The sequence below is a fragment of the Phacochoerus africanus genome, chromosome 6 (genome assembly GCF_016906955.1).
Source record: "Phacochoerus africanus isolate WHEZ1 chromosome 6, ROS_Pafr_v1, whole genome shotgun sequence".
NCBI classification, from domain to species: domain Eukaryota; kingdom Metazoa; phylum Chordata; class Mammalia; order Artiodactyla; family Suidae; genus Phacochoerus; species Phacochoerus africanus.
In genome coordinates, this window is record NC_062549.1 from 101,460,063 (window position 1) to 101,472,760 (window position 12,698).

Here is a 12,698-nt window from a genome sequence, read left to right on the forward strand (position 1 = left end):
ATGAATTGTTGTGAGGCTTAAATACAGTGATGCATGTAAATTGCCTTACTTGTTTTCTGTCATATACTATATATTCGATAAGGGGCTGCTGATTTTAAAATTATACTAGTAATTATTCAACAAATACTTCCTGAGTGCTTGCTCTATGCTGGACACTGGGTTGAGTGCAGGGTGCAGGAGGCATCCTTGCTCAAGGCTTGTTCCCTGTTCTGAGGACCTTGCAGATAGCAGTGGGGACTGCATATAGTGCCGTGTGAGTACCTAACACACGGTCAGTTCAGTAGAGGGAGCAGAGCGTGCTCTTTAGGACCAACAAGAGGAATTAAAGTCTACTTTCTCTTTAAAGGGTAGGTAAGTGTTAGTCAAACAGAAAATTGGGAGAGATGATGGCAGCCTGAGGGAACAACACAGGAAAGAGCTGAGTAGCAGGAAAACGGTGCTTTGGGGATCTATAGATGGCATGTTAGGTAGGTAATAGAAGTGACATTTTGAAGCCGAAGCCTAGAGTGTGGGATGGGGAGTGTGGAATGGGGAGGTTAAGAGAGTTGTACAGATGATGCACAAGAGGGGAACTGGAACCACATGACAAGAGCAGCGGGAAGCCAAAGTGGATAATGATGTAGATGGTTAGGTGGGAGGAGAGAGAAAACTGGGTGGGAGATTTCAAGTGGTGGGAGACTCTGGGCTAGCTCCAGAGTCTTGTCTGCAGTTCCTGGGGGTGGGCCACATTGGTAGGGAGAGTTCTCTTCTTTCAGGCTGAAGATGAGGCTTTACTCTCAGAAGAAGATGATCCCATTGATCGGCGACCATGGACGCAGCAGCACCTTGAAGCTGCAGATATCCGCAGGACACCGTCGTTGGCTCTCACTCCTCCGCAGGCAGAGCAGGAGGTGGATGTGCTGGATGTGAATGTCCGTGGCCCAGGTCAGCACCTGCAAGCCCTCCCTCTTTCTCTCCAGCGTGCCTGCCCTTGGTTCCACCTCATTTCCCCTGTGTTTGCCTCACTTGGTGATGTACTCCCTTCTGACTTCACAGACTAAAAATCACCTGGAGGAAATGAATGCTTAAAGAACACAGGCTTGCAGAAATTACGAATGTATGTGAGAAGAGAGGGAAGGATTTCATATTGCTTCAACTACAGCAGGCTAGACAACAAATAGGCTGATTACATGGGACAGACTTCAGTAGGACAGAAAAATAATATCCCAAAACAGAGGGATTGGGAATTAGTTTAGTTCATACCTTAGTGCCTATAGTTTATTCATAGTGGGTATTTTTTAAATGTCCAATTTAAAATAGCATAGCACTTAGAAACTTGAACAGAAAAGCTTATTTAACTTAGAGGATAGCTCCCCTTTACATCAAGGAGCTGTCACATTTGCCACTGACTTATGAAGGAAAAGTCAGTGGCAAATGTAAAACTAATTGCCGGTCACCATGAGAAGCACAGAGGTTTTTTCAAAAGAATAATTTTACTCAAACTGTTCCAACAATAGGGTTAATTGAACATTAATGTCCTCCTCTTCTTTGAATACTTGTGGAATTTTCTTTTCCTCTAGATGGGTGCACCCCACTGATGCTGGCTTCTCTCCGAGGAGGCAGCTCAGATATGAGTGATGAAGATGAAGATGCAGAGGACTCTTCGGCCAACATCATCACAGACTTGGTCTACCAGGGTGCTAGCCTCCAGGCCCAGACAGACCGGACTGGTGAGATGGCCCTGCACCTTGCAGCCCGCTACTCGAGGGCTGATGCTGCCAAACGTCTCCTGGATGCAGGTGCAGATGCCAATGCCCAGGACAACATGGGCCGCTGCCCTCTCCATGCCGCAGTGGCTGCTGATGCCCAGGGTGTCTTCCAGGTAAAGAACATGTGAAGGGTTGGTTCCTTATGGAGCTCTAATTTACCTTTATTAAGGCATTTGATATCCCATTGCATTTGTTCAATAATTCTTTGAGAGAATAAGGCAGAAGATAGGATCATGCTTGCTGGATGGGAAAGCAAGAAAAGGGAAGCAGGCAGAGGCCTGACTATATACAACTAGGTAGTGATAGAGCCAACAGCAGTCTTCCTTTTGTTAATTGCTGTTTTGTTTTGTTTTTAATGTGGCAAAAATACCTCTCAAATGAACAGATCAGATGGGAGTGATACCTGTTATGAAGCCTCTGAGTAGTGTCAGCTTCTCCCTCTAGATTTATCTGACTGTATGGGTTTCCAGCTGCTTCTTGGTGGTTTTCTTGACGTGAGTTCACAGTATACACCTGATGCCCTATTAATTTTACTCTTATGAGGAAGTTGGAAGCACTCTGTATCATCTTAACCTGTACACTCTAAGTGAGGTTGTGGTATTTTCCAACATCCCACTTCTTTCTTTAGAAAGCAGAAGTACATTACCTTGCATAGCCCTTGTCTCTTGAGCACCTGTTTCTTTGTGTATTCATTCATCCCCTATTCCTTCCTTCCTTCATTCATTCAACAAATATTTATTGATTGACCATGGTAGAGCCTTGGGCACAAAGATAATAAGACATTCCCTGCCTTCGAGGAACTTACAGTGTAGCCTCAGTTCTGATGCTCTTATTTCTTATTTTAGCTTCATTATTTTTTTATCCAGGTGACTCTCTTCTGTACTTTCTCATATTCTAGATATTGATCCGCAACCGAGTAACTGATCTAGATGCCAGGATGAATGATGGTACTACACCCCTGATTCTGGCTGCCCGCCTAGCTGTGGAAGGAATGGTGGCAGAATTGATCAACTGCCAAGCAGATGTGAATGCAGTGGATGATCATGGTAGGGATGAGAAGCAGGGATTCAGATTCCTACCTGCAAACAAGCTTCTCAGGAGGAAAATTCTTACGTGATCCTTAAAGAGCTGTCTCAGACCTGAACCCACTGAAGATTCATTCATTCATTCTACCTTTTACCATACTGAGCTCAGAGATCTGAGCCAGCAGGGGGTCCATAGATGAAGCAGGGGAGGGATTTTTAGTGAGGGTTCTTGATCTCAAAGCGGGTGTGTGAAGGTTTGCCTATATAGGTTCGAAGGCCTACCCACTTTTGATATGAGGATAAGAGAGCTGACTTCATTGTGGGGGTGGAGGTTGTGAGATACCCTAAATGTACATTCTGGCATGTAATCAATAAACAGGTTATTGTCTTCTGTGTGTGACAGGGTAGATTCTGCCACGTAATAATATCACACCATAGACAGATCATCCTTTTACTTAGCAGTCTTCTGAAGGCTAGCAGCCTGTACTGTACTATTTCTAGAATAGGGGAAAATGAAGATAATACTTAGGTTTTTTCCGTGGGTCCCCAGAGAGAACTAGCATCCTGCTGCTGAAAAGTTCAAGGTTTCCTTGTATAAGTCATGGTGCTTCTCTATAGTGAGAGTAGGACGTGTCCTCTACTCTGTCTGCTTATAAAAAAATTTTTTCCCTGCAGGAAAATCTGCTCTTCACTGGGCAGCTGCTGTGAATAATGTGGAGGCAACCCTTTTGCTGTTAAAAAACGGGGCCAACCGAGATATGCAGGACAACAAGGTAGAGTCTGGGCTCTGAGCTGGAGGGCAGGCATAGCAAGGCTTCTGGTGATAAGGCCTTCCCTTTTCTCCTATCACTCCTCTCGTGATAAGGACAGGCAAAGATGGAAGCAGGTTGGATGGGAACTTGGTTCAAGAAGCTTGAGGACTTGTATTGGGCTTATCCAGGGATGTGTCAAGATGGAGCCTTCTGCCTGCTCAGTTATACTCAGTCTGCACCAGGCTGACTGCCAGTAACCTTGGTGTAGCCTTTGCCACCTTTCTTTTCTTTGACATTCCTTTTTTCCTCATCTTTGTTCTGTTCATACTCACTTCCTTTTGACATCTTTCTTCTTGTTTGTTTCCCTACTGCTTTTTTTCCCTCTCCTTGGGCACCATGATGTTTTCCTGTTTGCGTTTCTTTCTCTTAGTTTTCTGTCATGCTTCACCTCTCTTGCCCATCTTATCTTCTTGCATTCATTTCCTCTTTTTCCTTATTTTAGCTCTTTCCCTCATGTTTTGTCTCTTCTTTCTTTTACTTTCCCTCTTTTTTCCAGTTCTGTACATGCTTTATGTTCTTCCCCTCTTAGCTTTCTTGTCTCTAAGTGTTATTCCTAATGTTCACCCTGGTTTGATAGGCTCAGTGCTCTTTTAAGTGAACCTCTGGCTCAGGGACATGCTTTATTTCACACATTCCCCACTAAGTCTCTGAGATAAAACCCTCAGTGGGGCAAAATTGGTTATTGGGGAGGGGTAAAGTAATCTTATTCTTTCTATATATAAAGCACAGATATTCATTCAGTTTAGTGTCAGATATACACTTTATTTGTGTAAATTAAAATTTCATGCAGGAAGACAGGAAAAATGTCTAAAGGGATGATAACAAAAAGATCAAGAAACACTGCTGTCTGTATTCTCAAGAGTGTTACTAAAATGTGCTCTCTGTGGGCCTTTTCTGTAGGAAGAGACACCTCTGTTTCTTGCTGCCCGGGAGGGGAGCTATGAAGCAGCCAAGATCCTATTGGACCATTTTGCCAATCGGGACATCACAGACCACATGGATCGTCTTCCCCGGGATGTGGCTCGGGACCGCATGCACCACGACATTGTGCGCCTCTTGGACGAGTACAATGTGACACCGAGCCCTCCAGGCACTGTGCTGACTTCTGCTCTCTCACCTGTCATCTGTGGGCCAAACAGATCTTTTCTCAGTCTGAAGCACACCCCGATGGGCAAGAAGTCTAGACGGCCCAATGCCAAGAATGCTGTGCCCACTAGTCTCCCTAACCTGGCCAAGGAGGGCAAGGATGCCAAGGGGAATAGGAGGAAGAAGTCTCTGAGTGACAAGGGCCAGCTGTCTGAGAGCTCAGTGACTCTCTCCCCTGTCGATTCCCTAGAATCTCCTCACACTTATGTTTCTGATACCACATCCTCTCCAATGATCACATCTCCTGGAATCTTACAGGCCTCACCCAACCCTATGTTGGCCCCTGCTGCGCCCCCTGCCCCAGTCCATGCACAGCATGCACTGTCCTTCTCTAACCTTCATGAGATGCAGCCCTTGGCCCATGGGACCAGCACTGTGCTTCCCTCAGTGAGCCAGCTGCTGTCCCACCACCACATTGTTCCCCCAGGCAGCAGCAGTGCCGGGAGCTTGGGTAGGCTACATCCAGTCACTGTCCCAGCAGACTGGATGAACCGCGTGGAGGTGAATGAGACCCAGTACAATGAGATGTTTAGTATGGTCCTGGCTCCAGCTGAGGGCACCCACCCTGGCATAACTCCTCAGAGCAGGCCGCCTGAAGGGAAGCATTTAACCACCTCTCGAGAGCCCTTGCCCCCCATTGTGACTTTCCAGCTAATCCCCAAAGGCAGCATTGCCCAACCGGCTGGGGCTGCCCAGCCTCCATCCAACTGCCCTCCAGCTGTTGCAGGCAATCTGCCCACTATGTATCAGATTCCAGAAATGGCTCGTTTGCCCAGTATGGCTTTTCCCACTGGCATGATGCCCCAGCAGGATGGGCAGGTTGCTCAGACCATTCTCCCAGCCTATCATCCCTTTCCAGCCTCTGTGGGCAAGTACCCCACACCACCTTCACAGCATAGCTATGCTTCCTCCAATGCTGCTGAAAGAACGCCCAGTCACAGTGGCCACCTCCAGGGCGAGCATCCCTATCTGACACCATCCCCAGAGTCTCCTGACCAGTGGTCAAGTTCATCACCCCACTCTGCTTCTGACTGGTCAGATGTGACCACCAGCCCTACTCCCGGGGGTGCTGGAGGAGGTCAGCGGGGACCTGGGACACACATGTCTGAGCCACCACGCGGCAACATGCAGGTTTATGCATGAAAGAGTCTGCCTCCAGCGTAGGGTCAGAACTCTTATTGTAAATGCTGCTGAGGAACAAATGAAGGTCATCCGGGAGAGAAATGAAGAAATCTCTGGCACCAGCTTCTGGAGGCAGGAGCGAGGAGAGGCTCTTAACTTGTAGATGATGCAAAGGAAGCAATTTTACTAGCTTCACTGTGTATCTGCAGGGTTTTGGAGAGGGAGGGACAAGGCTCCTTGTAATTTCTTGCCCATCAAGCCCAAGGTCATGGAATTGCAAGATGAATATAAGACTTGGGACCATGTTTCCTCTCTTCAATATGAAGAATAAGATGGATGCCTGACAAAGCTCAGACATTCTTGCAGCTTGGACTGCATGTTCAGCCCTGGGGGCTTCTGCCATATCCATGAGAAGATTCTGCAGTAGAATCCTATTGGGAATTGTGCCCTGGAATTCTGCCCAAGTGGAACTATCTCATCTTCTCATCTTTGGAAAGTCTTTGACTTCACCTGGTGCTTTTAATTGTTGCACCTCTCTGTGGCTGGAACCCCACCTGCATGTTATAGGGCAAGACTTTTGTGCTTTTAATCATTCCTGCTCTGGAAAGCACCTGCAGCCTCCTTTCCCTTTCCTATTTTCCCAGTGTCCCTAGAAATCTCACAGGGTTTACTTTTATGGTTCTCAGCAGAAACCTTTCAAGTATATTTCTTTAGAAAATGGACATAGTGCATTCTCCTACTTAATAGCATTCCTAGAAGAAGAAGGGGAGCAAAATATTTTTCTTTGAACCCATTTAGGGGACCAGAAGCCCCTTCAAGAGGCTGCACCTAAATTCTCTTGCCTGCATACAAGGTTCCTACAAAACTTCCCAGGAAGAAGAGTTAGAATCTGTTGTTGTTCCATTTTGGGGCCTAGTAAGTGTGTAAGGTTTATTCTTGGCAGAGTAAATAATATGACCCCATTTAAAAAACAAAACAAAACAAAACAAAACAAAAGGTTTGGAATGTTGGAATGACGAAGAGATAAGCTAACTCATGCAGGAAGTGGTTACCTGCTAACAGGTCCCTGCCAAGCATTCCATTGATTGCCTGTGGGAAACATATTTGTTCCCAGGTATGAGAACCTCTGCCTGCTTCACTCAGGCACCCAGCAGAGGAAGATTGTCTTAGCTGTTGAGCCTTCCCCTCCATGTATCATCACAGAAGAAAATATCTGAAATGATACTCCCTTGCCGTTTAGAACTGAAATTTCCTCCACTCAAGGGCCCCTGTGGCAGTTGTCTTTCTGTTGTCAGATGGTCATAGTCTCTACTTCCTGATGTTCCTTCTGATTCCAGGCCCCTTCGCCTGTGTTCCCTCCATGCTCTGTGGTCCAATTGCAGATGCACTCAACAAGTTCTCACTAAACACCTGTGTTTTCTATGTTCAAGTGTGGGAAAGAGAACGTCAGCCTAGTTTTCTAGGACCTAAGCCACCCTTATAAGAAGGCCAGGAAGGGCAGAACTATGCAGTAGCCTTTGCTATCTTTTGCTACCATTGATTTTCCTTTCAGTCATGAGATTCCCTATTGGGCAGCTAGTATAGACACTTATCAGGGGCATTTTTCTTTCATACAGTCACCTAGGTAATGGACCATGACAGTCATTCTCATGTCTTGTCTTCCTCATGTTCAGATTGAGATTGCATCTCACCTGAGTCTGCTTCCTGTATGTGTGGTCTTGGCAACTTTTTGGACCCTCTGTCAAGGAAAGACACATTCTAGCAAACACTTGAGATAGGGGAAAAATATGGAGTTCCCGTCGTGGCTCAGTGGTTAACGAATCTAGGAACCAGAGGTTGCGAGTTCGATCCCAGGCCTAACTCAGTGGGTTAAGGATCTGGTGTTGCCATGAGCTGTGGTGTAGGTCGCAGACATGGCTTGGATCCTGCATTGCTGTGGTTCTGGTGTAGGCCGACAGCTACAGCTCCCATTAGACCCCTAACCTGGGAACCTCCATATGCCATGGGTGCGGCCCTAAAAAGACAAGGCAAAACAAAAAAGAAATAAGGGGAAAATAGTTGTTCTTCCTCTTCCAGAGTCAGCTAATAACTGGTCCTTTCTCCACACTGGTCCCTTCTGCCTGGTGCTATGATGTCATGACACATGGAAAATTAGTTCTGCTGGGAGCATTTTGCAGATGTTAGTAGGTGGTCTGCCTGCTCTGTGTTGGCTTCGATGATGGTCTTCATTCCTGCCTTGCCTGGGAGTTTTTATCACTTCCTCCCATTTACCTGATTTATTTTGTCTGTGTGTGGCTTTGTCTGGCTTCACATGGAAACCCTGTGTGTCCGTTAACATGGACATCTACGAAGGGTTTTTCAGTCCTGTCCAAGTTGAACTAAAAAATAATTAGTTCTTCCCTATTTAAGCAGATTTTTGTTCATTCTGTATTTTATTCTCTCACGTGGCAACTCTACCAGCCCCTTTTGTAATGTGAGTTATTTTATCATTCTAAATGGTGACCGACTATCCCTGGACCCATTTGTTGATTCACAGACCGGGAGAACCCATCTACATGGACCACTGTGCACCCCACCACTTCTACACTTTTCTGTCATCCCATTCTAGCCCCTCTTCCTGAAAGTGTCAGCCTCTGGCCAGGAGCTCCATCCCTTATAGCCTCCATCTGCAAGCACACTGCAGGCCTAACTTGCTTGTTCCTCTTTGGGATTCTTTGGGTTGGGGGGACATGAATATGAAAGCTTCCATTAGAGACCACGAACGAGCCTCAGTGATGAGGAGGAAGACACTGCCTTTCAAGCATTTATCAATCACTTAGATTGTAAGAATCCTTGAGTTGTATAGTATCTAGTAAGAGAGAAGGTAAGATGGAAAAATCCCTTTATCTGGGTTCTGAATTGGAGATTAAGTTTGTATGGAACACATCTTTTATGTCAGGTACAGGTCACCCTCTGTGCCTCCCACATTTTTGTTTTATCTTTATAAATTTTTCCTTTAATTCCACTTCTGTCTGCCTTTGGGGATATATATATATATTTTATTTGTCTTCTGTTAAGCATCATTTTCTGACTTACATAGTGGTGAGGAAGAGAGAGGTTTGAGGGAAAGAGACTGAGAATTAAAGATTTTATGTAAGCAATCAGCTGTGATGCACAAGTCCATTATATCATCTTATTCTTAAATTTGCTAGTTCATAATTCTTGCATAGAAAAGAACCAAAGGAGTAATTTTGTTGGCAGGTGGTTTAGGGATTTTGGCCTTAACTAATATACTGAATGTATGATAACTGTTTGAGAGGACAAGTTTATATGCCCTGAGGCTCCCAGTCATAACTGTTTGGTACTTCTTTGTGGTACTTCTTCTGTTTGTGGCTTCTTTGTGTACATTTCTCTTAAAAGTGATATGGTATCTGTTTGTATGAGAAACCCAATAACCAATAAGATGACTGCATATTCCTAACTATATACATAGCGAGGAAAATGCACAGTTTTTAATTTTCAAAGTGTCATTCTAAAAGTAGTTAAGACAAAATTTATAAGAAAGCATTTTTATCACAAAATAAAAAAGTTACATGTCAAGCTCAGTGGCACTGCAGTTTTTATTTGCCATTCTTGCATCCCTGGTCTTGCAGTGATTTACCTCATGATGTCATGATTTGCTAAGAGAAAACATTTTATTTTCATTCTGAATCCCACATAGCCTAGCACTAGTCTTCTTTTTTTCTTTTTCCAGGCAGAAAATAAATAAATACTTTCGAGGAAAAAGTTCCTGTCAAATAAGAAGCATCACAAGATCGAGTTACTTTCTGTGTACTAACTGGTGACATGGACAACTGCTCAGGATAAAGTGCCTCCCAAGGAAAATGTAGAGTGTTTGCTAAAGTCAGAGTTGAGATTTGGGATATAACTAACGAAAGCAATGGTGCTGTTAAGTAAATCATTAGTTTCCAATACTACTTGTCATTAAATTTTGTATAGAGTTAAAATATACAGCTATAAAATATTATTTTGCATATATATGGTAGCAAGTTCATTCATACACTTGTAAAGTCAATCAGTGAGAAGTCTGAACACAAATATTTGACATTGATGCTATAAATAGCATTTTAAACAATTGGTATCATATATTGGTTATCCTGAGAGTGTTATAATTTTATGTAAAACATATTTGAGCTTTTATCTTGGGTTTTTAAATGTTGTAAAAAGAAAATGCATTTGAGAGCTAAGAAATGTCTCATGCAAGTCTGGTTCTCTGCAGGCTGGCTTCTCAGAGCTTTTCAGACTCTGGCAATGGCAATGGCAACTGGCTCCATGGAAACCTACTGCAGTGGATCTGATCTGCCTATCATCCTACCCCTGCAATGGCAAGCATAGAAAACTAGTGCATGAACTGCAGGGACTATCCAGGTCTTTCCCAGGCATGACATGCGAGAAGGGAGAGCAGGGCTGGAGGCCAAGGGCTGCCACATCACACAGCTGGAACAATAGACTTGGCCACGGTCTGGGCTTCCCTGTCATGCAGCTAAAAGGCCCAAGGAGGGGGGCAAGTTCTTTTCTCAGAACTTGATAATAGAACTGTCAATGTCCACACTCTGTCCGTGAGTAGGCAGACTGCAAGCCTGTTACTGCCTGCTTCCAAGTTATCCCACTAAACACTGCCTCAGGCTTGCTGTGTGATGGTTGGGTCATTCACCTCATTTGGTGACAGTATTTTTAAAATGAAATATGACCCAGTTGCTTGCAAAAGTCCTGAAGAGAGGTGGTACATGTGAAGTATATGTGTTTGCAGATGTGTGAATGGGTGTGAAACAGAGAGTGAATATAACTTTTCCTTCTTTTGAAACGGACTGTAACAAAATGCATTTAAAACATTTGTACCAGCCTAGTCCCTATTGCAGAGTGTGGGCAAACTCAGCATAATTCAAGAAGGGCATATTTACCAAAACTAATTATTTTTTTAATTTTTAAATTAAAGTATAGTTGATTTAATGTTGTGCCAATTTCTGCTGTACAGCAAAGTGACCCAGTCATACACATATATACATTCTTATATTATCTTCCATCACTACCACAACCAATTATGAAGTGTGTGTGAGATGTAGGGGAACACTAAGGGATGGTATAGCAAGTCCTAGTTAGCATCAGCAGCTATAAGCTCTCCCTGGTCCAAAGGGATGAAGGCAGGGAGAGGTTACTAAAAACTGGAAGGAGGGAGTCCTGTAGAACACATTAGCTCAAGGAGAGTTGTGGGTTCCGCCGGGGGAAGGAAGCCAGGGAATGAACACCATGATTTCATCCCCGCCACACTTCCACCCTGGACCCTCTTTGCTGAATCCAAGTGGAGGTCTGAAAATACAAGAGTTGGTTGGAATTGATCCTTAGGTACAGGTCGGCTTCCTGAGGCAGAGATCCTGGTGGAGAAAGGAAGAGACTAGGGCGCAAGCACAGCATTATCCAAAACTTTTTTCCACCAATGATTGCATTTCTAAAAAACTTCTGCTGAAGTTTGATATGTGAGAACAAGAAGCACATAGAATTCTTTTACAAGAAGTAAAAGAATTATATATTCATAATCCTGACTTTTCCTGATCGACTACTGTATCTCTTCACCACCTTGTCTCTGACCACCCAAACCAAAGAAAGTCATTAGCAATAGGATGGATAAAATGATAGTGCTGTCGTTCTGTGGAATACTACACAGAAATAAAAAAAAAAACAACATGCAACAATATGAAGAGGGGTCCCTGAATAATGCTGAGCAAAATAGGCTGGACACTAAAAAATACAGTAAGTCAGAAAAACAAACAGTTGATAAATAAAGATCTGAATAGTGGGTACTCTTCTGGAAAAGGGTTCTTGTCTGAGAAGGAGGCAAGAAAAATCTTTCTGGAGTCTGAAAATACCTTGACTTTGGTGGTGATTTCATGAGTGTATACAAACATAAAATCTCATGTAAAATTTACTTAAGATTTATGAATTTTATTAATGCGAATTACACTTCAATAAAATGTTTCTACAATACTTTCAGAAATGTATAAACATCTAATATTGTAAGTGTTATAATGTACAATAATATATAATTTTGTTATAAAATTATCAGACATTAGTATTTTATCGTATTTGTTTCAAATGTCCAAAAATGAGGTAATATAGGTAAGACTCATATTCCCCTAATTCCATTCTCCTCCCTTTCTTCCTCCCTCCTTCCTTTTCCATTTACTTGTTTTCAGAAATTTAATGTGTGGAGATTATTTTATGCTTAATAACATTGTTATTTGCAATTGGTGATCCACGAAGCAAATACAGTTTCAAATTCAGTTGTAAATTGTGGGACTACAGAATTGCAAAATTATGTGAGCAAGGCAGGCTAGCTGTTGGCCTGCCAAGTAGGAGTTTCTGCAGTCCAGCTGGATAATCCATACTTGTCTGGGTCCCAACTGCTATTTGGCACTACCTGGTGTCACTTGGTTGGCTCAGCGTAAATGTGTTGAGGTTGAGCCTGGGTTCTGTAGTTAGATTAGGATTTGTAAATTCCTCATTGTGTAAATCATCACCTGCTTCTTATGCCTATGGCAAACAATTTAAGCCAACAAATACTAGGATGTAGGGACCCAGCTTCAGCCTCTCTGTGGTGGAATTATCTCATGTTTCTGTCTTTCTCCTTCTCTCCTTTCCCTTCATCACTTTCCCTTCACTCCTGGAAAAGGTTTTAAGAATGTGGACTTGGCAAAGGATGGACACCAACCAGTAATCATGTCACATCAGAATCTTGTTACTGCGATTATTGCAAGATTTTACATGTAAAAATTGGAAAGGAGGAAGAGGCAGTATTAATCTGAGGTTAA

The 12,698-nt window shown here is 43.6% G+C and overlaps 1 protein-coding gene and 1 long non-coding RNA gene across 5 annotated transcripts in view; both read left to right on the forward strand.

Annotated features, from left to right (window-relative positions):
- NOTCH2 (notch receptor 2) overlaps positions 1 to 7,088 on the forward strand; it is a 195,426-nt gene extending 188,338 nt beyond the window's left edge. For all 4 annotated transcript variants that reach the window (XM_047784857.1, XM_047784860.1, XM_047784859.1 and 1 more), the window contains 5 exons: positions 756 to 924; positions 1,560 to 1,861; positions 2,647 to 2,794; positions 3,449 to 3,546; positions 4,486 to 7,088. In XM_047784857.1, coding sequence (XP_047640813.1) covers positions 756 to 924; positions 1,560 to 1,861; positions 2,647 to 2,794; positions 3,449 to 3,546; positions 4,486 to 5,874 — 2,106 coding nt within the window. In that variant the 3' untranslated portion in view covers positions 5,875 to 7,088. The remainder of the gene's footprint in view (positions 1 to 755; positions 925 to 1,559; positions 1,862 to 2,646; positions 2,795 to 3,448; positions 3,547 to 4,485) is intronic.
- Positions 7,089 to 7,783: 695 nt separating this feature from the next.
- Positions 7,784 to 11,602, forward strand: LOC125129771 (uncharacterized). The gene is made up of 2 exons (XR_007135539.1): positions 7,784 to 9,718; positions 10,112 to 11,602. It is a non-coding gene; the product is annotated as an uncharacterized LOC125129771 (long non-coding RNA).
- Positions 11,603 to 12,698: the final 1,096 nt, after the last annotated feature.